Source organism: Misgurnus anguillicaudatus, chromosome 5 (genome assembly GCF_027580225.2).
Source record: "Misgurnus anguillicaudatus chromosome 5, ASM2758022v2, whole genome shotgun sequence".
In the NCBI taxonomy this organism is placed as follows: Eukaryota; Metazoa; Chordata; class Actinopteri; order Cypriniformes; family Cobitidae; genus Misgurnus; species Misgurnus anguillicaudatus.
The window spans coordinates 24,614,347-24,640,481 of NC_073341.2; the positions used below are offsets into that span (position 1 = coordinate 24,614,347).

Sequence of the window (26,135 nt, forward strand, 5' to 3'; positions counted from 1 at the left end):
TCTCAGATTGTAATAATTTATTATTTATAACATATTAGGCACGGACACCGCCCATCCCTTACGAAAATAAACCATGGTTTTACTACAGTTAAAACAAAAAAAAAACATGGTAACCACAAATAACCATGGTTTTGACCATGGTTAGTGTAGTAAAACCATGGTTTTGCTGATAGTAATCAATACACCAAAAAAACAGGTTATTACACTTTTACCACAATAAAAACATGGTTAATGTTCCTCACGCACTTCACACGTTTATTGCAGCAGAACCAATACAACTCATATGTAATTAAATGGCTTTAAATATGAATACACTAAATATAAAGATCAATGGCTTCTTAAATATTCAAGTATTTGCTATCCTCCTGGCTGTCTGGTATTTTGCTGTCGACAGGGGGCGCGCTTGCCCACTCAGAGCGGATACAATGTGAGTGTATTTTAATAGTTTATTTAAAAAATATTTTTTATTAAATGCTTTGTCTAAGTGTCCTTATTGTATTTTACAAAAACGGTTAAAAATTGAATATATGTGAACAATGTGTATATTACGAGTTTTTATTGTAGATGATGTGGAACGTATAGGTTTCGTTTCTTCCGTTTGAACCTCTTCCGCAAACAGCTGACTTCATAAAACAAACGAGTGTGGTCACAACGGATGCTGTGTAAATCGCCACACACTCAGAGCCCTTAACAGAGAGCGGAGTAACAATGAGCAGAAGAAACAGAAAAAGTCAACTTTCTTATGAGGATGTGCGTTTGGTTGGATTTGACTTTATAGAGCTGCTGGAGGAATCAAATAGGAGACAAATCACGGATAGAGTCGAACTCAAAAACATTTACAATGATGAATTTCGGCACAGGTAACAACTTTCTAATGTTTTTTTTTTTACATTTTAAAACTTTGTTATAGTGTTCCAGTTATGTGGGCTACATCACAATAATAAACAAACATTTCGGCACAGGGACGGAGTCAAAGATCCAAACTTCTCTACCGTCCTGTTTGCATTAAAAACCAAGAAAAAGGTTCGCGTCACTAGAGATGGACACGTTTACTTCAATGTAAGAAATATCTTTATGTTCCACAGTCTGATCATTTATGACTATGATAATGTTACATTTATTTGCTTTCTTTTTTGTGTCAGTATTTTCCTATAAGCAAAAAATTGTGGTTTAACAGCTGTAAACAAAGTTTATATCATTAAACGGTCTGTAAATGTACGAAATGCATTGTTTTAAAAAGCAACAAAACACATTTATTGACTTGCATTTTCATCAAATCGAAACTTTGTGTCAGAGAGTAATGCTCTCTCTCTCTCTTTCTCTCTCTCTCTCTTTCTCTCTCTCTCTCTCTCTCTCTCTCTCTCTCTCTCTCTCTCTCTCTCTCTCCTCTATCTACAAATAAAAAGCCAAGAAATATAAATTTTCTTAGAAAACTATAGGATATAGGTAGGTGGCACAGACTGAAACACTAAATCTCTAAAAAATCACATTCCTCATCTCGAAAGTTTCTTGGGAGTCATCCTTTCTGATGAAACAGATACCAAGCAATAAAACACTTCACTTAGCAAAGGAAGATTATTGTAGGGCAAAGTCATACTTCTCTGAGAAACGCACACTTTTAAGAAGGGTGATTCAAGGATGATCAGCTAGCCTTGTCATAAATATGGGTTGATTGTAATGTTTTCCTGTTTGCATATATTGTTTGTTGTAAACTAGTGTAAGTTGTGTGCCATTGTTTGTACTGAGAAAAAGCAGAAATTGATAAACAAATTTATTCTCGCAGCCCCGAGTGCGATTACACGATCAATGGTTTAGACCCCCTACTAGTGGCCAGGAGTCTGCTGATCCACCCTCAATACCAGGGCCAGAAAGTGGAGTCCGGGCAAGGAGAAAAATGGCTAAGGACATTCTGCGCCGACTCAACACTGTAGACAGGTAAGCTGCTTTATTCACTTTCAACAATCACAAAAGTAACACACATAGGGTTGCACAAATAATCACGAAGATAATCAATATTACAATTAAGTGTGAAACAATTACAAAATCGTCAAAAGCCTCAATTACAGATGTCCATTTGTGCTCATTTCTGTGCGTTTACCAGTATGTCTGGGCACCAAATACAGTGGTGAATCAGAGATTTTAAAAATGATAAGTTGACGTGTTCTTTAGCCATTTGTTTTGGATTTTTACTAACAATATAACTCCCATAATTTATTATATTATTAAGTTTTTAGATGTTTAGAATTTACCATGCAAGCTGCTTCACAGAAAATTATAAAACATTGCAAAACTTTGATGTAAAATCTATAAATTATTTATAATTGCAATTACAATATCAAGGTAAATAACTGACATTTTTTGTCATAATCATGCACCTCTAACACTATAGGCAATATGAAGACATTTGTGAATAAAGTCTCATAATCTAATTATTAGATTAGAAGCATTTAAGTTTTTCAATTTTTGACATTGCCTTACTCAGCCAATATTCAATATATCTAATTTATATTTTCACAGAATTTTCTGCACATTGTAGCGATTCAGCGGGAGGAAGGGAATAATGTTATTTAAAACACTATCGAACCTCCTACCGAAACACTATGTTAATTTAAGGGAATCCCAGTTTTAGCTCAAAGGGAATAACAAGTACAATTAACTGTAATTAATTATACAAATTGATAAGGTTTTAACTGATTTAGCAGAATTAATAGTAACAATTAATTAATGCATTCGTCCAGTGAATATTCTCATAATTGTACATTAACTTAAGAGGTTAATAACGTTCTTACAGCTATACAGTACTATTAAAGCTCACTTAACACATGCTGTTTCTGCATTTCTAAAGTTAATCTGGAGTACCTATAAAGTAGTATTACATCCTTTATATCTCCGAAGAGTCTTTAGTTTAATCAGATTTATAAAAGAAATATTAGCTTTAACGAATCTTTCCGATAACGTACGAAAAAATGAAGAAGGAGGAGTTATACCGCAGGTGGAGCGAGTACGAGTCATGCAACACTATACAACACTGTTTAACTTATGATTCACTACATGTTCGTGTCATTTATATAATATGCACGCGGCTATTTCCAACGTAAGACAGAAGTCTTACTTACTGCATGCAACTCTTCATGACCCGGTTGGGAAAATCCACTGCATCAAACACACACGCAAAACTCCGCTGCTACCCCGGATAATAATCTATATCCATTGTTTTCATAAGGCTGGATGTCGTCTTCTTACATCCAAAAACACACTTCATCTTTCGTGCCATTGTTGACTTTTAAAAATAAACAAAGATGAGTGGCGTGATAAGCTGGTTGCAAGCTCTAGCGTCTCCCGCTGATTGACAGGTGGGCGGGGTTTTCCGGGGGAAGTGCCCATATAAAGAAGTGATACGTATAGAAACCCCTGAAACGTCAGTTGGACCTGTAATTGAAAAAAACTTTCCGAAACTTGTACGAACCCTGGCGAAGTGCATTCGGCACAAAAATACTATGTAACATGTCCAACTGCTTTTTTGACACTTTGCCTACGTTTAGCATGAGGAAACAATTCTATAACTGTGTTAATAAGTCAGAATGCTTGAAATACCATTGAACCACTCCTTTAAAGGATTAGTCCATTAAAAAAATCCATATAATTTACTCACCACGTCATCCAAAATGTTGATGTATTTCTTTGTTCAGTCGAGAAGAAATTATGTTTTTTGAGGGAAATATTCCAGGATTTTTCTCATTTTAATAGACTTTAATGGACCCCAATAATTAACAGTTTTAATGCAGTTAAAAATTGCAGTTTCAACGCAGCTTCAAAGAACTCTAAACAATCCCAAACGAGGCATAAGGGTCTTATCTAGCGAAACGATTGTCATTTTGGCAAGAAAAATTAAAAATATGTACTTTTAAACCACAAGTTCTCGTCTTCACCCGGTCCTGTGACGCACCAGCGCGACTTCACGTAATACGTCATCAGGTCAAGAGTTCACGGATGACGTTTGTGAAACTACGCCCCAGTGTTTACAAGTGTGGAGAAAGAGGACCGTTCCGATGTTGTTGTTGTTGTATGTGGAATGATACTAATTAATGACTTTGTGTCAGGTTATTGTTTAAAAATGGTCCGCAAATGTGCGTTTCATATATGTAACACGTGACCTTTCCACGAAATTACGCAATTACGTGAGGTCGCGCTGGCGAGTCACAGGACCGGAGATAGACGAGAAGTTGTGGTTTAAAAGTGCATATTTTTTATTTTCTTGCCAAAAATGACAATCGTTTCGCTAGATAAGACCCTTATGCCTCCTCTGACATCTTTTAGAGTCCTTTGAAACTGCAATTTTAAACTACATTAAAACTGTTAAGTGTTGGGGTCCATTAAAGTCCATTAAAATGAGAAAAATCCTGGAATTTTTTCCTCAAAAAACATAATTTCTTCTTGACTGAACAAAGAAAGACATCAACATTTTGGATGACATGGTGGTGAGTAAATTGTCTGGATTTTCTTTTTGGGAAAATGGACTAATCTTTTAAGCATGTAACTAGATACGAGCAAATTAAGTGACATTGATTTCATGAGCATTGAACATAGAAACAATTCAATTGTGAAATGCAAAACCGGTTTATTAAACTAACATTACACTATGGAAAACACACGATTGTACCTACAAGAAAGTGGTACATTACAGATACAAACATGAAATACGAGGATATATATTATATACAATTTAAACCAGCTTATTGTGATCTTATGTGATCTTTAGCTACATCTCTCTGTCAAAGCCTGCTTCGTCTCTTAGATCTCAGGTTTCTCTGGAATTTAGTTTGAAGCTTGCTTAAAGTGTTAATTTAATTAGATTGTCGCCTAATTTACGATCTACCAGAGGACTCAGAAAGAGATTAGGATCTTTGATGAAAGGGTTATGAGCAGACCATGCCTCCCTCCTGTTGGTGGCATGGTGTTAATCTCTTTAAGGTCACAATTTAAAGCTGATAAAGATCCAGACGAAACCTCCATCTGACGTCCGGACAGATTTTACAACATTATAGTGTCGTGGAATTTTAGCCGCATCAAATAATACTATCAAAGAGTGAAAGTCAAGGATCACACGGACACACTGTTAACAGAATTTTCTTTGTCCGAATTTATTATATTCTGCAAAAATAGGCTCCCACCCTCTGGTGTCTGAAGGTAAAATGAGAGCCCCTTACAAGGTTGAGCACATATTTATAGTAAGATACTGAAAAACACAGTCATTCCATCGCGCCCATGAACCAAAGATCTCATCTTAATTCCAGCGTCACTTAGAAAATAAACCTTCAATTTATCAATGGCTAAGAAACATATCAGTTGAAGCACATCTGGTCAAATAGAAGAAATTGTTTTGTTCTCAGTGAAACTCTACCGTTTGCTGAGTTTTTCCACTTGTTCATCATTTGTTACTTATCTCATTCACTAGCCCCCCCTTTATCTTATCTGGTAGGACTTTGCATAATGTCCTAGTCTTTGGACATTTTACTACTGAACAGATGGAAAGAACAGAAATCTTTCACTAGAACAGAAGAACAGGATTTTGCATTTAACAATTATAAGTTCATAAACTATAAAAATAAAAAACTTCCACTACAATAGTATAATTTTATGTAGACAACATTAAATCACAAACTGGATTTTCACAGACGGACATATTTGCTTTACATGTTGTGTAAATTTACATTACATGTAAATGTAATTTAAATGTGCAAATCTTATCCTGCCTGGACGGCATCTCACACCACCTTAAATTCATCTTGGCCAATACAGAGCTTATGCTCTAAGACAAAACCTGTGCGCCATACAGTGCGGCACAACTTCACCATCCAACTACTATAGGTTTAACACCCACAACACCAACCGCAACAGCCAAAAACCTTTGTGTAATTTTTATGACCTTTGCAGATCACATCACAAGATCATGGAGATTTGCATTATACAACATAATGAAAATAAGGCTGTACCTAACAGAGCTTTCTCCACAACTCCTGGCATTTGTAATTATTAGACTGGACTATTGCAGTGCTCTTCTTGCCAGTCTTTAGCACAGATAGAAAATCAAACCATTGCAAATAATCCAGAATGAAGCAGCTCGACTAGTCTTCGGTAGCGGTTATTTACACTATAGCATATTTTCTTAGCAATAGATCCTTTTTACACTGCAAGTGCTTTATACAAGTGCAAATAGCTGTAGATGCTTTTAACACTAAGTAAAATATAGAGATATTTTCTCTATTTACACTAAGTGACATTATTAGCATTTTTTTAATTAATAACGTTAATAGTAATTAGATACTATTTGCAGCTCAGTATTTTTGTAGATTAATAGGATCCAATAATTGACAGTGTAAATGATTATATTTTTTAAAAGCAACTTCTATATAAGGGGACCCGCCGTGTATGGAGATAAAAATGACTCATTTTAAGAGAATGAAAACAATACAGTTCATTATGTATTATATTGCTGATAATATAGTTATGTATATTAAATTGCATTGTCAAGAGATCCTTCTAAAAGTTACACAATGCACCTTTAAATCAATGGGCATTATTGGGAGAATAAAGGCCCTCCCGACACTGACCCCTACCCAACATTTTCCACTTTTCAAACATTGTCTTCATTTTTATTCAAAATAAATGCCTTGTCAAACTAATATGTGTTCCCGGAGGCAGGGTTTATGTACATTTGAGTTTGTGATGTCACTAACCCAGAAAGTGGCTTAGTTGTAGGCAATCCAGCCATTCCCTGTAGTTTTCTGTTAAAGCAAATACCTCCCATTGGATTGAACTTTGAGCGTTGTAACTTTCCAGATGTTGTTTATTCTCACACAGCAAGGTCACATACTAACTCAGTTAAAAGGGTGGTTTTTAGAATCAACTTCACCTTTAACCCTCAAACGGTCCTTGGGATCTATATGACCCCAAACAACATTTCATTAGTTCATTAGTTAGGTTCCCTTAATCTCAGAGATGTTTACATACACAAAAAAACCTGGGCTTGATTCGGTTGTTCTAAAGGTATGTAAAAAAAATTGTAAATATGACCCCAACTAAAATGAATGGGAAATGCAAAAAAATGTAATTCCAATAAATCCAACATAAATCTGAAAATTTTGACACAGAAATGAAGTCCTGGTACTTGTGAACAAATGCAATGCAGAAAACACATGCTCACACACACACACACACATACACACACACACACACACACTGCCAGAGAGAGCATTTGTATGGAATTGGGCAAATAAAATCAGTCACAAATGCAGAACGCACACATGCACGCGCACACACATGCTCTTTCTCTCACGCACATACTCTCTCTCTCACTCACACACACACACACACACACGCACACACACACGCACACACACACACACACACGCACAAACACAGACACACACACGCATTCTCTCTCTTTGCCTCTCTCACACACACACACACACACTTTCGCACAAACACACACATGCTCTCTTTCTCACGCACTCACACAGACACACACACTTACGCTCAGTCAATTTCTGTGGCATTTTGTAAAAACAGACATTAAAAAAAATCAAAAACTACAAAAAATTACTATTTGACATGATATTTATTGTTAATGTCCTTTCTAATGTTTATATAAACGTAAATTCACAAAATGTTTTACTTAAGTAGTGATGTAAGCAGTTGCCCATATCCAGTAAAATAAATAGGTCTCTATGTGCATCTGCTGGTCGAAATGATTTAATTCCTAAACTGTAATTCTTTTATATTTTTTTCTAAAAACAGATGGCTGAATTCAACACCTAACACCTAGATCAATATCTAAAAACAATTTAAATCAAATTTAGATCATAATTTATTTGAATTTTCATAAAAATTGAGGATTTAAGTGGTAAACGGGTACAAAAGTACTTAAAATCTCTTAAAACACAGCTTTATAGTATAGATGAGAAGTAAACAAATTGAAAATGTATATATTTTTCTTACAATTATGCTTTCAATTTTGGCCAGTAGTGTAAACAGAAAACGAGGAGCGTTTGAGGGTTAAACACGTACAACTTCCATGAACACTTGACTTGTTGAATACTCATTTTTTTATATTAAAAAAAGCTTTTTTATACTATATTCTCTCTCCTTGTTTCAACAAGCACATTTTGAAACTTACAGTAGCACTTTTAGGGGCAATTTCCCAGACAGTGTTTAGATTAAACTAAGCCTTAGTTATATTAGCACATTTAAGTAGTTTTTACATACAGTATTGTTCAAAATAATAGCAGTACAATGTGACTAACCAGAATAATCAAGGTTTTTAGTATATATTTTTTATTGCTACGTGGCAAACAAGTTACCAGTAGGTTCAGTAGATTCTCAGAAAACAAATGAGACCCAGCATTCATGATATGCACGCTCTTAAGGCTGTGCAATTGGGCAATTAGTTGAATTAGTTGAAAGGGGTGTGTTCAAAAAAATAGCAGTGTGGCATTCAATCACTGAGGTCATCAATTTTGTGAAGAAACAGGTGTGAATCAGGTGGCCCCTATTTAAGGATGAAGCCAACACTTGTTGAACATGCATTTGAAAGCTGAGGAAAATGGGTCGTTCAAGACATTGTTCAGAAGAACAGCGTACTTTGATTAAAAAGTTGATTGGAGAGGGGAAAACCTATAAAGAGATGCAAAAAATGATAGGCTGTTCAGCTAAAATTATCTCCAATGCCTTAAAATGGAGAGCAAAACCAGAGAGACGTGGAAGAAAACGGAAGACAACCATCAAAATGGATAGAAGAATAACCAGAATGGCAAAGGCTCAGCCAATGATCACCTCCAGGATGATCAAAGACAGTCTGGAGTTACCTGTAAGTACTGTGACAGTTCGAAGACGTCTGTGTGACGCTAATCTATTTTCAAGAATCCCCCGCAAAGTCCCTCTGTTAAAAAAAGGCATGTGCAGAAGAGGTTACAATTTGCCAAAGAACACATCAACTGGCCTAAAGAGAAATGGAGGAACATTTTGTGGACTGATGAGAGTAAAATTGTTCTTTTTGGGTCCAAGGGCCACAGGCAGTTTGTGAGACGACCCCCAAACTCTGAATTCAAGCCACAGTACACAGTGAAGACAGTGAAGCATGGAGGTGCAAGCATCATGATATGGGCATGTTTCTCCTACTATGGTGTTGGGCCTATTTATCGCATACCAGGGATCATGGATCAGTTTGCATATGTTAAAATACTTGAAGAGGTCATGTTGCCCTATGCTGAAGAGGACATGCCCTTGAAATGGTTGTTTCAACAAGACAATGACCCAAAACACACTAGTAAATGGGCAAAGTCTTGGTTCCAAACCAACAAAATTAATGTTATGGAGTGGCCAGCCCAATCTCCAGACCTTAATCCAATTGAGAACTTGTGGGGCAGAGGTGTAAAGTACTTGAGTAAATGTACTTCGTTACTGTACTTAAGTATTTTTTTGGCTACTTTGTACTTGTACTGAGTATCAAAAATATAGGCAACTTTTACTCTCTACTCAATTACATTTTTGATTGGGTATTTGTACTCTTTACTCCACTACATTTGAAATGACACTTAACGTTACTCGCTACATTGTTTATTCGTCAAATAAAAACGAGACGAAAGTGTCAGAGGGTGATGATGGATAGAATCTGTGGTCGCGAGGTTACACGCACACACACAACTGAGGGGCTTCATTTGGCGCTGCGCAGAGCAATCGTATGAAATCAAAGTACTGCGAGACCGAATCAAATGCATATGGAGAAGTCTGGTCTCGCGGTACTTTGATGTCAAACGCTGAATGGTTTGCGTTGAGCCACCGTAGCAGGACATCTGCGTGCTGCGTATGTCATAAACTGTAGAGAAAAGTTCGCGTCTGGTCTGAGAGAAGAGATAAAGAGTAAACATATGGATGCATTTGCTTCAGTCAAGGGACCCTTTGTTAAACATGTGATGCTACAATCAAAACAAAAGTGAAGCGCGATCGCAGGATCGGGTCATCCCGCAAATTAAAGGCAAGCCCAAATGTTTATATACTCTGATGCTATTTTATCAGCTAACCTGAGCTGGTAGGTTACATAACTTGATATAACTTACTATATAAGCCAAAATAAACCAGCGAGGTCCTGTACTGATTGCCCGAGTAACTTAAGTACATTATAAGATTGATAATAAGTGTACAATTTCACTGTCCTCACATTTAATCAAGTATGCTGTAATGTATTTACTGCAAAGAGGGATGCATGACGGAAGAAATGTAGTGCACTTAATGTGAGATAGTGGTGTTACGTACTACATGTGTTTACAATTAATCTTTCAAATGAAAAACTTCACGTTTTTAATATGCATTATCATATTTTTGTTAGTGTAATTTTATTTTTGTTAAGCTTTAAATGTTTGTTCATGTTAGTTCAGAGTGCATTAACTAATGTTAACAAGATTTTAATAAAGTATTAGTAATTGTTCAAATTAACATTAACAAAGATGAATAAATGCTGTATAAGTGCAGTTCATTGTTAGTTCATGTTAACTAATGTAGCTAACTAATGGTATCTAATGAACCTTATTGTAAAGTGTTACCATATATTTATATCACAAAGTTAGGCTATATATTTTTCAGCATGGCACATTCAAGTACACAATGACACTAGACTAAAATTAAATGGGTTTAAATTAAAATTAATGTAGATTTCTAGACTAAAATCTCATGGCATTTAGTTGAATGAAATTAGACTAAAACTAAATCAATTCAGATGACAAAAATATGACTAAAACTTAATAAAATTTTAGTCAAAAGACTATGACAATGTTTAATCTGTGTTTGTTCTGCCAGGTCAAAATTTTGAGGTGTTTGATTTCTTTTCTATATTAGGAAATAAAACCTCATAAATAAACTTTCTTGTTTTTCACTGACCTACAACGTCTCTTTGTGTTGAGGACTAGTGCATCTTTGAGCCAACATTCAGTACGAGTAAAAATACTTGAGTACTTTTAAATTGGGTTACTTTAATACTTTTACTCAAGTCGTATTTAAATTGGTGACTTGTAACTTGTAGGGGAGTAATTTTTACAGTAAGGAATTTGTACTTTTACTCAAGTATGGCTTTCAGCTACTCTTTACACCTCTGTTGTGGGGTGATATAAAAAATGCTGTTTCTGAAGCAAAACCAAGAAATGTGAATGAATTGTGGAATGTTGTTAAAGAATCATGGAGTGGAATAACAGCTGAGAGGTGCCACAAGTTGGTTGACTCCATGCCACACAGATGTCAAGCAGTTTTAAAAAACTGTGGTCATACAACTAAATATTAGTTTAGTGATTCACAGGATTGCTAAATCCCAGGAAAAAAAAAATGTTTGTACAAAATAGTTTTGAGTTTGTACAGTCAAAGGGGTAGACACTGCAATTTTTTTGAACACACCCCTTTCAACTAATTGGCCAATTGCACAGCCTTAAGAGCGTGCATATCATGAATGCTGGGTCTTGTTTGTTTTCTGAGAATCTACTGAACCTACTGGTAACTTGTTTGCCACGTAGCAATAAAAAATATACTAAAAACCTTCTATTTTTCTGCTATTATTTTGAACAATACTGTACATACCTTACAAAAACATTACTTTTGAGACAAAACCATGACAGATATATGTTAAGATACAAGCAGGTTTCATTTAATACAGCTCAAACAAGCATTTTAGTGTGAGACTAACATACGTCCTGTCCATAAAACTGCCCCCTAATTTTATTGCCTTTTTAAGATGAATCACTTTATTGTTTCCCCTTATTTTTGTAAATTGCTTAGGATAAAAAATGTCCACTAATTCTTTAAATTTAAATGTGTAAATATTCATTTTATATATATAAATAGAACTGTAAAGCATTGTGTGCCTTAATAGGAATTATTTGCATTAAGTCCTAAGCATAGTTTGTTTTTACGTCTGCACGAACGTACGCGCATGGTTGAACACACAGCCGGTTTAGTTTATTTGACTCATATGTGTACACAGATGTTCGACGCATGCGAATTGTGATAAAATGCAATGCATCTTTTGGGCTATATACTACATACTTCTGTAGGCGTATGCATGACCTATGTGTACAGTGCATACATTCTGATGACAAAATTTGTGTCATATTGACCTCGCATATGCCTAAAAAGGGCACTATACTTTTAGAAGGGTTTGAAATGTCCTATATAATTACTTAATATCAATATCTTTCTCAGGTCTGTGTTTATAGCTGATAGGTTTGGGGTGCGGGTGTCTTCGGAGGTGCAAATTGAGGACGGCAAGATTCAGATCTGTATGGACGGATCAGAGAATTATGAGCTGAAGCTGTTTGTGGAGAACACTGGTCAAGAGGTTGTGAAATTCACTTTCTACACGGCACTCCATTGGCTGCGGTGTTTTTCTTTGGAAGACAGCAAAAAAGTGACACGCAAAAATCCGCTACATCTGCAACCAAGTAAGTATATCAGATACAAACAAAATTGTTTTTGACATATATATATTATTGAGATGAGAAGTTTTTGTTATATTCTTTTGAGGCATTATGCTTGTCTGCATCCTCAACATGATTTATTAGAAATAAGTCTATTTTAGGTATTTGTGTACTTGACAGGTTGTACCTGGGTGAGACAGGTTTGAGTCCAATCTTATCTTTTTTTATTAGGTGAACGATACGAAGTGATCATGAAATTAAAATCAGAACACGTGGGGGTTTATTTTGCCACTCTGGCGTTTGAGTTCGAGACAGAGACCCAGGTCAACAAATTCCACATTGTGCGATTCATTGAAGCAGTTTACAGGTCAGAAATCGCAGCTCTACTTGGTCCTAAAGAACCATATAAACCGTCAAGACTTGAGACCTATAAACCAGACAAATGCACCGTGGAAGATGGTTTTCGACCTGAGGAGTAAGTAAAAAACACATACCTTACAATTTTTAAAATCTTAATTACGATGTGTTTGCATAAAACTACAATCTTACTTCATTGATTGCACTTAAAATAAGATGTGTATGTACTCTTACCTGCAGTTCTTCTCGAAACTATTTGAAATATGTTGTGCCACTGGAACAATACAATCTTCCTTTGCACATCCGTGGACTGACCAATATCCTGAAAGGCAACAATTCTTCCCCAACTCCCACAATAGAGATTCAGGAACTTAGGTTAGTGATCTCTAGCTCCAATCATGCCTGATCTGAGATATTTAAAGGCACATTTGTTTGAAGAGTCCATAATCATCTTACTGAACAAACATGAATATTTAAAGTCATATGCGTTATTTTTTTCTTTGGACGCCATCTAGGTCGCTACTGGAGAGTGATCTTGGTTTTCATAACTACGCAAAACGCTTTGATTTACTGCTGCACCTGGAGGAGGATCAGATGCGTATGGACATAAAGAGATATGACAAAAATGATGTTTCCATGGTTAGGGACCGTGAAAATAGACGACTACTGGTCTTAGAGGTAAGTGGGGTAACATACAGTGATCCAGTCTGCACCTGCGTTAGTTGGGAATTCAGTACTATGTGTAAAATATGTGTGTTGGAGAAAGATTAAGAGGTGTTGATGTCTCTCTGTAAATATTTTGTCCTAAAGCTTCCTGGTGTGTCGGAAAACCGACCATCTGTCCTAAGGGGAGATCATCTGCTTCTTACCAAGAGTGAGGAGGTCTCTGCCTCAAATGTGACGAAATACAAAGGCTTCGTCCACAGAGTAGAACTGGACCAGGTCAAACTGGGCTTCTCTAACAAGTATGAAAAAGGATTTATTTTAAAGGATGTATTTTACATCATCATTTTCATACAATAAGCGATTCAAGTTTCCTTGATCTTTTGAGATTAAAGAGTTGCTATAAAATGCTGTAACTTTTAGAACTCAAAATTAAGGGTCAGGAAGGTGGAAGAAAATAATTATTTGATACAAATTAATGCACTTGCATTAATTTGTAAGTTAAATAATAAACATTTTTATGATATGACCCTCTTTAATAATTAAATAATTTTGACTTTACTGTCAAAAAGGAAAGGAGTGTTACATCATCTAAAAAAGCCCTAAAGTGCTTTTTTGTCATGACAGAACTTAAGCCCCCGGTTTGTAAAAATAGTGCTGGGCAAAGATTAATCGCATACAAAATAAAAGTGATTTTTGGCTTAATATATGAGTATGTGCAGCGTATAATAATTATGTATATTTAAATACAAACACATTCATGTATGTATTTAAGAAACATTTACGTGTGTGTGTGTGTATATATATTTATTTATGTTTTATATATTCTATATGATATATAAATAAAAAAATTGATATATAAATAAAAAAATTCTGAAATGAATATGTATGTGTGTGTGGTTAAATACACATAATAATTACACACAGTACACACATATATTATGCAAAAAATCACTTTTATTTTGTATGCAATTAATCGTGATTAATCTTTGCCCGGCACTAGTAAAAAGATATTAAATTATAAAGGAATTTATATTATTCTTAGATTTTTCAACACCATTGTATATGTAGGTTACCTTCATAAAAAGCGTTTTAGTGTTTCTCATTGCAAAATTGAGACTAGATCATCTTGATTAGAGGTGCCCAAACAATGACATTTAATTTTGGCTTGTCATGCCACGTGAGATAAGGAAAAAGTAACATTTGACGCAGATCCAAACATCATTGATACAGATGTTAATTTTTTTAATTAAACATTTTCTAAAATGTACATTTTTTTGTTTTATTTGTACATTACAAAAATGTAAATTAAATTAAATGCAAGGAGTTAAAGTGAATATTTTTGTAATGTACATGCATACTTTAAGGTGTGTAGCATGCATCACGAAACTCAATGAACTCTTGTACTATACAATAATGGAGAGGTCGAGCCAGTGGCACACAGACAAAAGGAAATATAAAAATAATTGTCAAAATAATTTCTTTTTTTACAACAGTTACCTTTGAAAATAAAACTGCATTATTTTTGCATAAACCGAGTAATATTTGCTTATTTATTTTTTAAATATTAGAAAATGATAAATGAGGAGAATCAGGGCAACTTTTTATTTTAATATAGCAACATTTACTTTCGGCCCACGGCCCTCAGTCAGGTTTGATTTTTGGCCCTTGGTGGAAAAACGTTTGGGCACCCTTGATCTTGATCATCAATGGGCAGTTTTTGAGTATAACTGACATAACCACTTACTGTACATTTTGTTTCTGTGTGTGAATGTTTGAAGGCTTCTTGACAATTTCATTGATAAAATGAAATTCCGTGTGGAATTTACTGTCAACCGTCTCCCAGTAAAACTGCAACACAGAGCTGTAAACTTGGCGGTCAAGCACAATCTTGGAGATGTACTGTTCCCCTCTCCCCCAAAAAACATGAAACCTGTGTATTCGCCTACACTCAGGTCAGTAAGACTCCTGCTGTATCCTACTTTAATAAAACATTATGGATTATGTGTGACTGTGACCTTGCTTGTAAAAACCCAGCTAAAGTAGTTTTATTGTGATTTACTGTTTAAAACATAAAATCATTCTATGTTATGTAACCTTATTATATTTTATATTGACTGACCATGTCAAAGACTGAAATTAAAGGGCACCTATTATGCCAATTTTTACAAGACAGCACAGATAATTTATTATAGCATGTCCAAAATGCTAAAAAATGCCTTTTTTGAGCTCCTTACTCCTATACCAAATCAGTTAGCACTCAGTTAAAGGCGGAGTCCACGATGTTTGAAAGCCAATGTTGATATTTGAAATCACCTAAACAAACACGCCCCTACCCCAATAGAATCTGGACCTTCTGTTGATAGACCCGCCCCACACATACGCAACCCGGCAAGGATGTCGGTTAGTAGACACGCTCCTTACTGCTGATTGGCTATAAGTGTGTTTTGGTAGTCGGTCTCCTTTTCCAAAGCGTTTTTCAAACATCGTGGACTCCGCCTTTAAAACAGATCTGATTCCTGTGAACACGGTCTGATACAGAAGTATCTTACTATTGAGATATGGCAGATGGTGAACAACTTGCTGAGAGTGGAAACTATGGCAATACAGGACTGTCAGTCAGTGGCTGTGGGCGGGGTTTTTATCAGTGTGATGTCACATTAACAAGAGAATCAAAACAGCATGTCTAATGAGATTGCATTGGTTTAATGGGGAATAAAAAAGAAGTAGTGGATGGATTTTTTCATGGTAGGGTGGTTGTGTAAAAATTGATTTTGCATAATAGGTGCCCTTTAATGTGAAATCAATGATTGAAATTCAATTTTGATGCTCCTAATCTCATTTTAAGATTTTGAGACCTGGATTACACCGACAGATTAAAATTTCAGCAAGATATATTTTGTGTTTGTAGACTCTTTGATCATAACCTAGATAGAAATGGTGAACAGAAAACCGCAGTGTGCAACATCGTGGCAGGATTATCTAAGCCGGCGCCGTACTTGGTGTTTGGTCCTCCTGGCACTGGCAAAACTGTTACCATACTAGAGGCCATCAAACAGGTAAAGCGGGTTTTCGCACATACAAATAAACACACCCATGAAACACACCTGTATTCAAATTGTGCCTACGTGCAAAATTGTACAATACACAATAAATAAGCAGAATTTGACTGAATTATTATTTCTGTGCCGTTGTCTGTGTTTAAACTCTCAGGTAGAGAAGAATGTATCTGGTGCCTGTATTCTAGCATGTGCTCCATCAAACAGTGCCGCTGATCAACTGTGTGAAAAACTTATCAGCAGCCAACATGTTGACAAAGCCAAAATCTACAGACTTTATGCCAGTTCACGCAATCCAAGAGACATCCCTGAAGTTCTGGTGGTAGGTGTCTGTTTAACTATTCTCTCATTAAATGACTATGAACAGTATGAACATTATTTGCATTGTAATGATTACAAATTAATAAAAAAGAATAATAATTTATGGTCAATGACCATTCGACTTCAATTAATATCAACTTTTTAAAATGAAAGCGTATGTTGAATGTAACCAAATGTGTTTTAAAGCCAAGAATGTGACTTACTGTAAGGATCCACTGCAGCTTTGTATTCAGTATCTGTGATTTTTTCCTATTCATTATATAAGCAGTAAGACATAGGAGCACAGGTGTGTTGCTTATGAATGAGTTGTGTGTTGTTTCTGTGTTAATTTGACTTTTGTGTCTTGTTTGTGTTTAGAAAAACAGCAATGTGGAGGGGGATATGATAGTTTTCCCATATAAAGAGGATCTTATGTCATACAAAATCCTGGTCAGTACACTGGTCACTGCAGGCAGGTAAAGGCATTTAATATATACAGCTATATATTATACCATATACCAAATACACACAACAGTAAAGATTATGTGTTTGTGTATTGGTAGACTGGTCAGTGGGGGATTTCCTGTGGGTCATTTCACTCATATTTTTGTGGATGAAGCTGGACATGCCGTGGAGCCGGAGACCATCATCAGTGTGGCAGGTGGATGCTTACACACACAGTGTATTTTGGTATCGCCAATGCTGGTTATGTATAAATGCATGAATGCCTTGTGTCTGTGTGTGCAGGATTGCTGAATGCAGAGGACGGACAGCTTGTTTTGGCTGGGGATCCTAAGCAGTTGGGGCCAATTCTCAGATCTCCTTTTGCCATTAAACACGGACTGGGTAAGAGACAAAGGAATACTTCACTCAATTTAAGGACTTTTTATATAGTACAGAGATTTTATGACTGATAAAAACCATATATTTTTTAAAGCAGTGTTCCCCCGAATGGTTTAAATGTCACACTATGTAAATACTTATAAGCTTGTTAGTATGTTTAATTAGAGAGACAGGTTTGTTCGACCCAATAGTGTTTTCAAATTGCTTGTGCGGTACTGTGATGTCACACATTGATCATTCTGCGCAGCCCCGCATGAAGTCACACAAGCCTATATATAAACTGTATCTCAATTCTGTTGACTATTGAATTCGAAATAAAATGTGTTAGTCTAACATTGTGCATCACGTTGTGGTGTTAATGTAAAGCATGAACAACTACTGTATATGAATATAAGGGTTGTATGTGTTTTTTGTAAAAGTTGTTTCTCTTCTGTAGGTCTTTCATTGCTGGAGAGGTTGATGACACAGAATGAACTTTATCAAAAAGGTACAACAGGATATGACAACCGCTATGTCACCAAGCTGCTGCAGAACTACAGGTAAAGATTCTAGAAACCTCTTGTGAGACATCTGGATCTAAACTGTTACTGTACAACCTTTCTGTATCTACTATATACTGTCTAATAAATGGACCTGTCATTTATAAATTACATTGTGTGCTTTTCTGGCAAGACAAAACTTTACATTTGTATTGGGTAAGGATTTGATAAAAAAATCTATGTAATCCACTCTCTCCAGGTCTCATCCATCCATACTGAAAGTTCCTAATGAGTTGTTCTATGATGGAGAGTTGAGAGCATGTGCAGATGAGATCAGCTCCAGCCAGTACTGTTACTGGGACCCCCTGCCTAAAAAAGTATGAGACATACTGTTTTAGACAGAAACCTGTTAAATAACAAGAACATCAAGACAGGGAGCTCAGATGCAAAAGCCGCTAAACGCTACCTCTACTAAAAATAAGATAATGATATTGACTGAATGTTTTCTGCTTATTATATTATCGCGCCATTCAGAAATACTGCAGATGAATGACAATGTGCAAAACGACCGTAGATCACATTCAAACTTGTGTCCCTTGTGTTTACTTTGACTTGAATACAATATGTGGCAGTCACGTGGACCACGGCGCCACCTAATGTGTGAATCCATTTTTTTATTTTTACACTTGATTTGCAATGTTTCTAGTTGCCACAAAAGCTTGCATGCACTTAGAGGGTTTTGCAGCTAAAGTCAAATTTGTTCAATTACAATTAAATCTGCAAATAAAATATGCTCATTTTTAGCTTCCCATTTGATTTTAACTGTTTTGGAATCCATTCAGCCGATCTCCGGGTCTGGCGGTACCACGTTTAGCATAGCTTAGCATAATTCATTAAATCTGATTAGACCATTAGCTTTGTGCTAAAAAAATAACCAAAGAAAAATTAAAAGTTATTATTTTCTATGCCGATATCACTACGTGTGCTGCAGCCATGCTACAGCAGCAAAATCCTTGATTATTACGCCAGATTGAGAGTATAGTCCCTAGCCATATCTGCCTAAAAATCACAACTTTTAATTTTCTGTCGGCCTTAGTACACGATGTAACTATAGAAGAGTCAAGTTTTAAATAGGAAAAATATCGAAACCCTTTGGTTATTTTTTAGCGCAATGCTAATGGTCTAATCAGATTCAATGGATTATGCTAAGCAAGCTATGCTAAAAGTGGTACCGCCAGACCCGGAGATCAGCTGAATGGATTCCAAAAATGGTAAAAATCAAATGTTTAACCCTAGGGGAGCTGGAAATGAGCATATTTTCAAAAAAAAAAAGTGGACTGTCCCTTTAACATGTTATCTATAGGGTAATGACATAAGCATATTTGGCGTGCTCTCCATGGGGAGGGCTCTGAATATTAGCCCGAACCCCGAGTACTCCCCCTTTTTTAACTGTTATAGATGTACTAGCAGAGAGTGAGGTGATCGGGTGGAGGAGGGAAGCAGCAAAAAACTGTAATGGGATGGAGGTGATGGACGGCTATATATAGGGACCTCTTTGCGCTGATTGGTTGGATCACATGACCACGCTCCTCTCGAACTTAGTTAAATAAACTTAATCTAAAAACTTTTTCATTGGCATTAAAGTGGAATTACTGAAACTAAACATAAGATCCTTATAAAAGATGCACTTGTACTGTATATTAAAGGAACAGTATGTAGGATTGTGGACAAAACTGGTACTGCAATCACAAAACTTGTGGCTAAAACTGGTACTGCAATCACACAACTGGTGGCCAATACACAAAATGACAACATAAACATCAGTTGAGGGCTACAACTCCACTTTTTAAATGTCAATATCCTGGCCAGACCACTGTTGTGAGTGATATAAGTATTTGAAATTAAAATGATTTCTAAATGTCTAGTGACATATCAGGGCCATTTTATGATTAATTGATATACATTTCTTACATACTGTTCCTTTAAGAGTTCAGATGCAAAAACCCTCTTTTATGATGCCATTCATACACCTGCTAGATGCATTCAGAAGAATTTTGGAACACAGATTCTTTTTGGCTAATTTGTTAACTTTCATTTTAAAAGATAGTGATCAGAAGGCCACATGTGACAATAACGTGCACCCTGTTCTCACAGCAAACCCAGAGATAACTAATGTTTTGAGCTTTTGTTTTGTCTTCTCTACGTGAATTACAATGTCAGTTTTTTTAATTATTCGATCTTTACTTGTATTTCGACATTCAAATTCGCTTTTTATATCTAAAGCATTCTGGATTATTTTCATATTAGTCTACTAATATATTAGTTTATTTTAGTGGTGTTGTATAGTTTTCTTTGTCTAACCTAATAACACATGCTGATCTTTGCTGGATTTTTAGGGCTTTCCTGTGATTTTTCATGGTGTGATTGGTAAGGATGACAGGGAGTCAAACAGCCCCTCATTTTTCAACACCTCTGAAATCACTATCATCATTGAATACCTGGAGAAGCTGCTCCTGACACAGGCCAAGAAGGGCATTGCTAAAATCTCCCCCAAAGAAATTGGCATTGTCACCCCCTACAGGAAGCAGGTACAATTACCATTCACATTAAAGGGATAGTTCTGACAAAAATGATATTAAACTCACGATTCACCCACCCCCAAGCCGTCTGAGATGCATATGTCCATAGTTTTTCAAACAGACACATTTTCAGTTATTTTAGAAATGTTTTAGCTCTTTCAGTTAATCAAATGTAAATTTACGGCGTCCATGTCCTTCAAGTCCACGAAATGTGTATCCGTCCTTCACAAAATAAATACAAACGGCTCCAGGATGATAAATAAAGGTCTTTCGAGGGTAATCCGCGCGGTGCTGTTGTAGAAATATCCATATTTAACACTTTATGAACGAAAATAACTACCTTCTGGTAGCGCCGCCATTTTAGACTCCTCTGTATTCAGGAGAGATTATTAGTGTAGTGTACGCACTTTTCACAGAGCAGCAGCGGAGTAACCTCCATACGCTGCGTAAAGCTCTGATCTTGAATGCGGACGCGACTAAGATGGCAGCATTACCGGATGTGAGTTATTTTCATTTATAAAGTTTCAAATGTGGATATTTCTACAATGAAACTGAGCGGATTACCCTCAGAAGGCCTTTGTTTATCATCGTGGACTCGTTTGGATTTATTTTGTGAAGGATGGATGCACACTTTTTGGACTTGAAGGTCGTGGACCCCATAACTTCACATTTGATTAACTGAAAGATCTAAAACATTTTCTAAAATAACTGAAAATGTCATCGTCTAAAAATGATGGACATATGCAACTCGGACGGCTTCGGGGTGAGTAAATCATGGGTTTAATATCATTTTTGGCCAAACTATCCCTTTAATGTCACTTTCATGTGTTGAATCAAACTTTTATGCCTAGTGATTTTGCAAAACTACCAAAAACGCAGTGTGTAACAATGCAAAGTGATTTCAAATGTGATGCATTCATTAATGCATTCTCTGTGGGGTTTGATTTTAAAGGTAGAGAAAATCAGGCAGGCCATCAGATTACCCAATAAAGAGCTTAAATCCTGCAGGGGCATCGAAGAGCTGAAGGTCAGTCTGAATCTAAGCAGTACAAACACTCCCATACTCTGTTTTTGGTTCTTATCAAAATCAAGACAGATGAACAAAACAACCATCGTTGTGTATGTGTGGTGTTGTGCAGGTCGGTTCAGTGGAAGAGTTTCAAGGCCAGGAGAGGAAAGTGATCATAGTATCAACTGTTCGCAGCAGCAAGGAAAACATCACTTTTGATGAAAAATTCAATATTGGGTTCCTCAAAAACGAGAAGGTATTATCTCATACAGTATCTGTGGCTTCTTTGCATTGTGTTGGAGTTGTCCCAGATCATGATACAGTCTGTCCAATCATCTTTCTCTTCTTCAGAGATTTAATGTGGCAGTGACGAGAGCTAAAGCTCTGCTTATCGTAGTGGGAAACCCCATCATACTAAACACAGATCCAAACTGGGGCAGGTAAATGTTGTTTTAAATTATAATGCATGGGAAAATCTGAAACCTATTGTGATTTTATTGTTTATCCCTTTGACACTTGCTTTTGTAGGTTTATTGAATATTGCAAAGAGAAGGAAGGTTATACAGGATATGATATTTCCCACTTGGAAGACGTGGATGATGTTACTGGGCGTTTGCTGGCTCTTGGCATCAACACAGAGGTGCCTGGTAAGATGAGTCCTTCATTTCCTGCTATCTTTTATTTGTTCATTAATGGATCATTTTTGGACTTTCTAGCCACTGTAATAAAATCCAGTGTCTTTGCATGAGTTATTTTGGTATAGTAAAACCATTCATGGTCTGAGCAGACATACACACTTTTTCTAGGTTTTTGGAAATATAACAGTCTTGCTGCTCGAAAAAGATTTTAAACATTGACAGGTGCTCTTGTATATGACAATTACAGTAGGCATCATTTACAAGGCTGCGCACAATTTTAAAATACATTTTTATAGATATATATCTGAAAATAAAGTGTACACGCGTTTTCTGTGCATACATACATTCGTTTTATAAATCACACGCATTTATATATGAGAAATGGTCATAAAATCTAATTTGGGATGGTTTCTGCTAGGGCTGGGTATCGATTCAGATGTTCCAGATCGATTTGATTTCGATTCTCACGCTGTCAAATTGATTCGATTTCGATTCTCGATGCAATTTTAGATTCCGGTTCTTGGGTAGGTTTTATACTCGATTCTCGATTCAACTCAATGAATATAGATTCTAAACAAATACTATATTAATGAAAGTAATTAATAAAAAAAAATAATAATAATTAAAAGCCACAACACTAACTAACTTGCGAAATCTAAAATGGTTCCATACCTCTGACTTTTTATGTGAAGGTGGCATGAACGTCGATGAAGCATCTGAAACCGCCATTTTAAGCACTGAATGAATGAATGACAGGCTCACCTCTCGCTCCTTGGTAACATCGCACAAGGCAAAAAAAGAGGGTGACATCTAGTGAAGACGACTAATAATTAGATTAAAGTTAATCTTGCGGTCAATTTTTGCGGAAATAAATATGAAAGAAAAATCGTTTCTGCTCTTTGAGAATCGATTTTTAATCGACCACGTTTGGAAAAACGATTAATCGATTAATTTTTTGTTTTTTTTTGCTAGTTTCTACGCAGCATTTTAAAAATGAGGCTGGATTTTATGGTTGAGTTTTGCTAACTGTTGTGTTTTTCTCCTCCTAGTGGAAACAGATGAAAGTGTTGTTCAACAGTATCAGCATCCCGAGTGGAGACATGAGCACTGAAATTGAAAGCTTCTCTATAGCTACAACCTTTTCGCCTATACATGCATTCATTTTATCCAAAGTGACTTACAAATGAAAGAACATGAAGTATTTTGACACAAGAGCCAACAAAAAGCGTTGTCTCTACTTGTGTGTTTTAAATGAAGTCTTTAATTTTAACTTGTGCATTTGATGTGTATGAACTTATTCTCAGGTCTAGAATGTATGCATTGTTTTCCTACAATAAAACTATTTCCAAGATTTCCTCCTAGACATACTGTTAACCCAAGACTGGCTGCTTTCATTTGGGGTGGTTTCCCGGAGAAAGTTTAAGTCTAGGTCCAAGACTAAAATGCATGTTTAGGCTGTCTCGACTGAAAACAGCTTGCACTGATATATCTTAACATTGATCAGTGCCATTGTTTTATTGCACAGCAGTAATGTTTTTCTAAGGTATGTTTGTTTAAACTACTTAAATGTCCTAATATAACTAAGGCCTGGTCCTGGCTTAATCTATACCCTGTCCGGGAAACTGCCCCATATGTTAAATAGGTCATGTTGATAATGATGGCTGCACAGCTGTTAATGCACCACGGATGACTGCCACTGTTTGTTTTAGGTGGGTTTTGTTTGCATTCTTAATGGCTTGTTTTGGACATTTGAAAATTGTGTTTGAGGATTACGTCTGCGAGTTCTCAATCCATACTCGACTTTATTAACTTTTAAATGATAATGCATTGTTTTTACTGTGAACCTGCTGTGCAGTGAGAATCATGAGCAAAATTCAGTGTAAATGATGTACACGTTTTGTACAATTTATTATATCAATTATTTGTCCATTAAAATATTTTAATTACAGATTAGTCTGTGTGTGTGAGATTATACAGCATGTGACCCTGGATCACAAAACCAGTCCTAGGCATATTTGTAGAAAGCCAAAAATACATCGTATGGGTAAAATGATCGATTTTATTTATTCAGCTTTCAGATAATGTATAAATCTGAATTTTAATTTGATTGGTTTGTGGTGCAGGATCAGATCTCTCTCGTGGGTATTGGATATACTGCTACACTCTGAGAATATGCTGACATCTAGTGGTGACAAGTTATAATCTCACTTGTGTCTAAACTTTAATACACAGGTTTTAATTAAAGCTTTTCAGGAAACCAAACACAGTCTTTCAACTGCATGAACTTTATCATGGTGGCAAAATGTTGGCTTTTGCCAGAGGATAACCTTAAATCTCCCCCATTTCACTTTGGTAAGCCAAAAGGACGTTCCACCCAAATTATTGGCAGAGCTAGTGTTGTTGGTCAGGATGGTCTGACCCACAGACAACGTTTATAGTGCCGGTGCTGTACTGTACTGTGTAAATCAACCTACAAATGACTGAAAACACTTAGTTTTCATAACTAAATATTAAGCTGATAAATCTGACAAAATCTTCCTTTATATTTTAATTTAGTTCATCTTTAAATGTGACATAGAATTAAAAACCTATCTACCTAGGCATAGATGAATAATAAGAGCTCTATGGAAATGACATTTTGTACTTATCGTTTGTTTCCTCATTTTTATCTAAACCTCGTGTATGCAAAAGACTGCTGGAAACAGGCCAATCTCAACATAACACCGACTGTGACGTCACAGACGAGATGTAGTAAGTCTACGCCCCAACAATAACTTACACATTACATTAAGTACAAAGTTGTGACTGCTGCATGCTAATTAATGCTATATGCTAACGTTTAGGCTTAAGTTTTACTATTGACTTTTCAGTTACGTTTTGCAGGTCCATACTGAAAAAGAAAACACAAACTTACCACTCAGAAACGTCCATTAACAATCTCCAAATAATCGTTTTTTCCTCAAAATCTGTAGTCTGATATAGCCTCAAACATATAGGGGTGGTTTCCCAGACAGACATTAGCTAAAACCATAGACTGTAAAAAATCGTAGTGTCCGTGACGTCACCCATTGGTTTGTGAAGATCGTTTTTAAAGCTTAAAGGAGGCGTTGCCTGCCGTCGCCATTTTGCCGCGCGTCACCGAAAATGGGTAAAGAGGCGGGACATGGGTGAAACTGAGGTGGCTGGTTGCTAAAACCACGCCCGCCTACCTTGATTCTAGTGACAGCAGTGTCCGTTCACCCCTTACTCAAGTGGCCACGCCCTTAATTATGCAGAAGTTTAAGGCTTAATATAATTTAAACGGATGAGTTACAAAAAAATTCACCCACCTCACAGTTGTCATGAAGGGCAAAATTAGCTATACAGACCAAAAACACTTTTTGTACCAGGGTGTAAACATATAATTTTCTACTGTAAAGTTGGGCATTTTTAACATGGTGGTCTATGGGAATTGACTCCCTTTTGGAGCCAGCCTCTAGCGGCAAGTCAATGAATTGCAGTTTAAGTCACTTCCGTATTGGCTTCATCAGAGGGATCGAAAGGTTGCCCCTCAGGTCTAGGCCTCAGTTTAATAAGAAAAAATATAACTAGTTTTAACAAACATGCCTTACTAAAACATTACTTGTGTACATTTTGAGGAAAAAACTAAGAGCACTGATGTATTTTAAGATATGTCAGTGCAAGATGTTTTCAGTTTGGATGGCTCTTACATTTATTTTAGTCTAGGATTAATCTAATACCTGTCCGGGAAAC

The 26,135-nt window shown here is 36.1% G+C and overlaps 1 protein-coding gene across 1 annotated transcript; it reads left to right on the plus strand.

Annotated features, from left to right (window-relative positions):
* Positions 1 to 497: 497 nt before the first annotated feature.
* LOC129413945 (putative helicase mov-10-B.1) lies at positions 498 to 24,330 on the plus strand. The gene is made up of 22 exons (XM_055167787.2): positions 498 to 860; positions 963 to 1,059; positions 1,784 to 1,935; positions 12,241 to 12,479; positions 12,687 to 12,930; positions 13,053 to 13,187; positions 13,328 to 13,490; positions 13,623 to 13,777; positions 15,257 to 15,430; positions 16,387 to 16,534; positions 16,689 to 16,856; positions 17,213 to 17,310; positions 17,398 to 17,495; positions 17,582 to 17,680; positions 18,114 to 18,216; positions 18,416 to 18,533; positions 20,553 to 20,744; positions 21,688 to 21,762; positions 21,875 to 22,000; positions 22,096 to 22,184; positions 22,273 to 22,391; positions 23,432 to 24,330. Exons 1-22 carry the CDS (start codon positions 709 to 711, stop codon positions 23,491 to 23,493), a joined length of 3,006 nt encoding a protein of 1,001 aa, XP_055023762.2. The 5' UTR covers positions 498 to 708; the 3' UTR covers positions 23,494 to 24,330.
* Positions 24,331 to 26,135: the final 1,805 nt, after the last annotated feature.

What these genes read in the sequence shown, in the direction of transcription:
- LOC129413945 (XM_055167787.2), top strand. Translation starts at nt 709, where the DNA reads ATGAGCAGAAGAAACAGAAAAAGTCAACTTTCTTATGAGGATGTGCGT. An exon ending in ATAGAGATTCAGGAACTTAG is followed by an intron (nt 13,188 to 13,327) that starts GTTAGTGATCTC and finishes GACGCCATCTAG; the next exon opens with GTCGCTACTGGAGAGTGATC. An exon ending in AAACTGGGCTTCTCTAACAA is followed by an intron (nt 13,778 to 15,256) that starts GTATGAAAAAGG and finishes GAATGTTTGAAG; the next exon opens with GCTTCTTGACAATTTCATTG.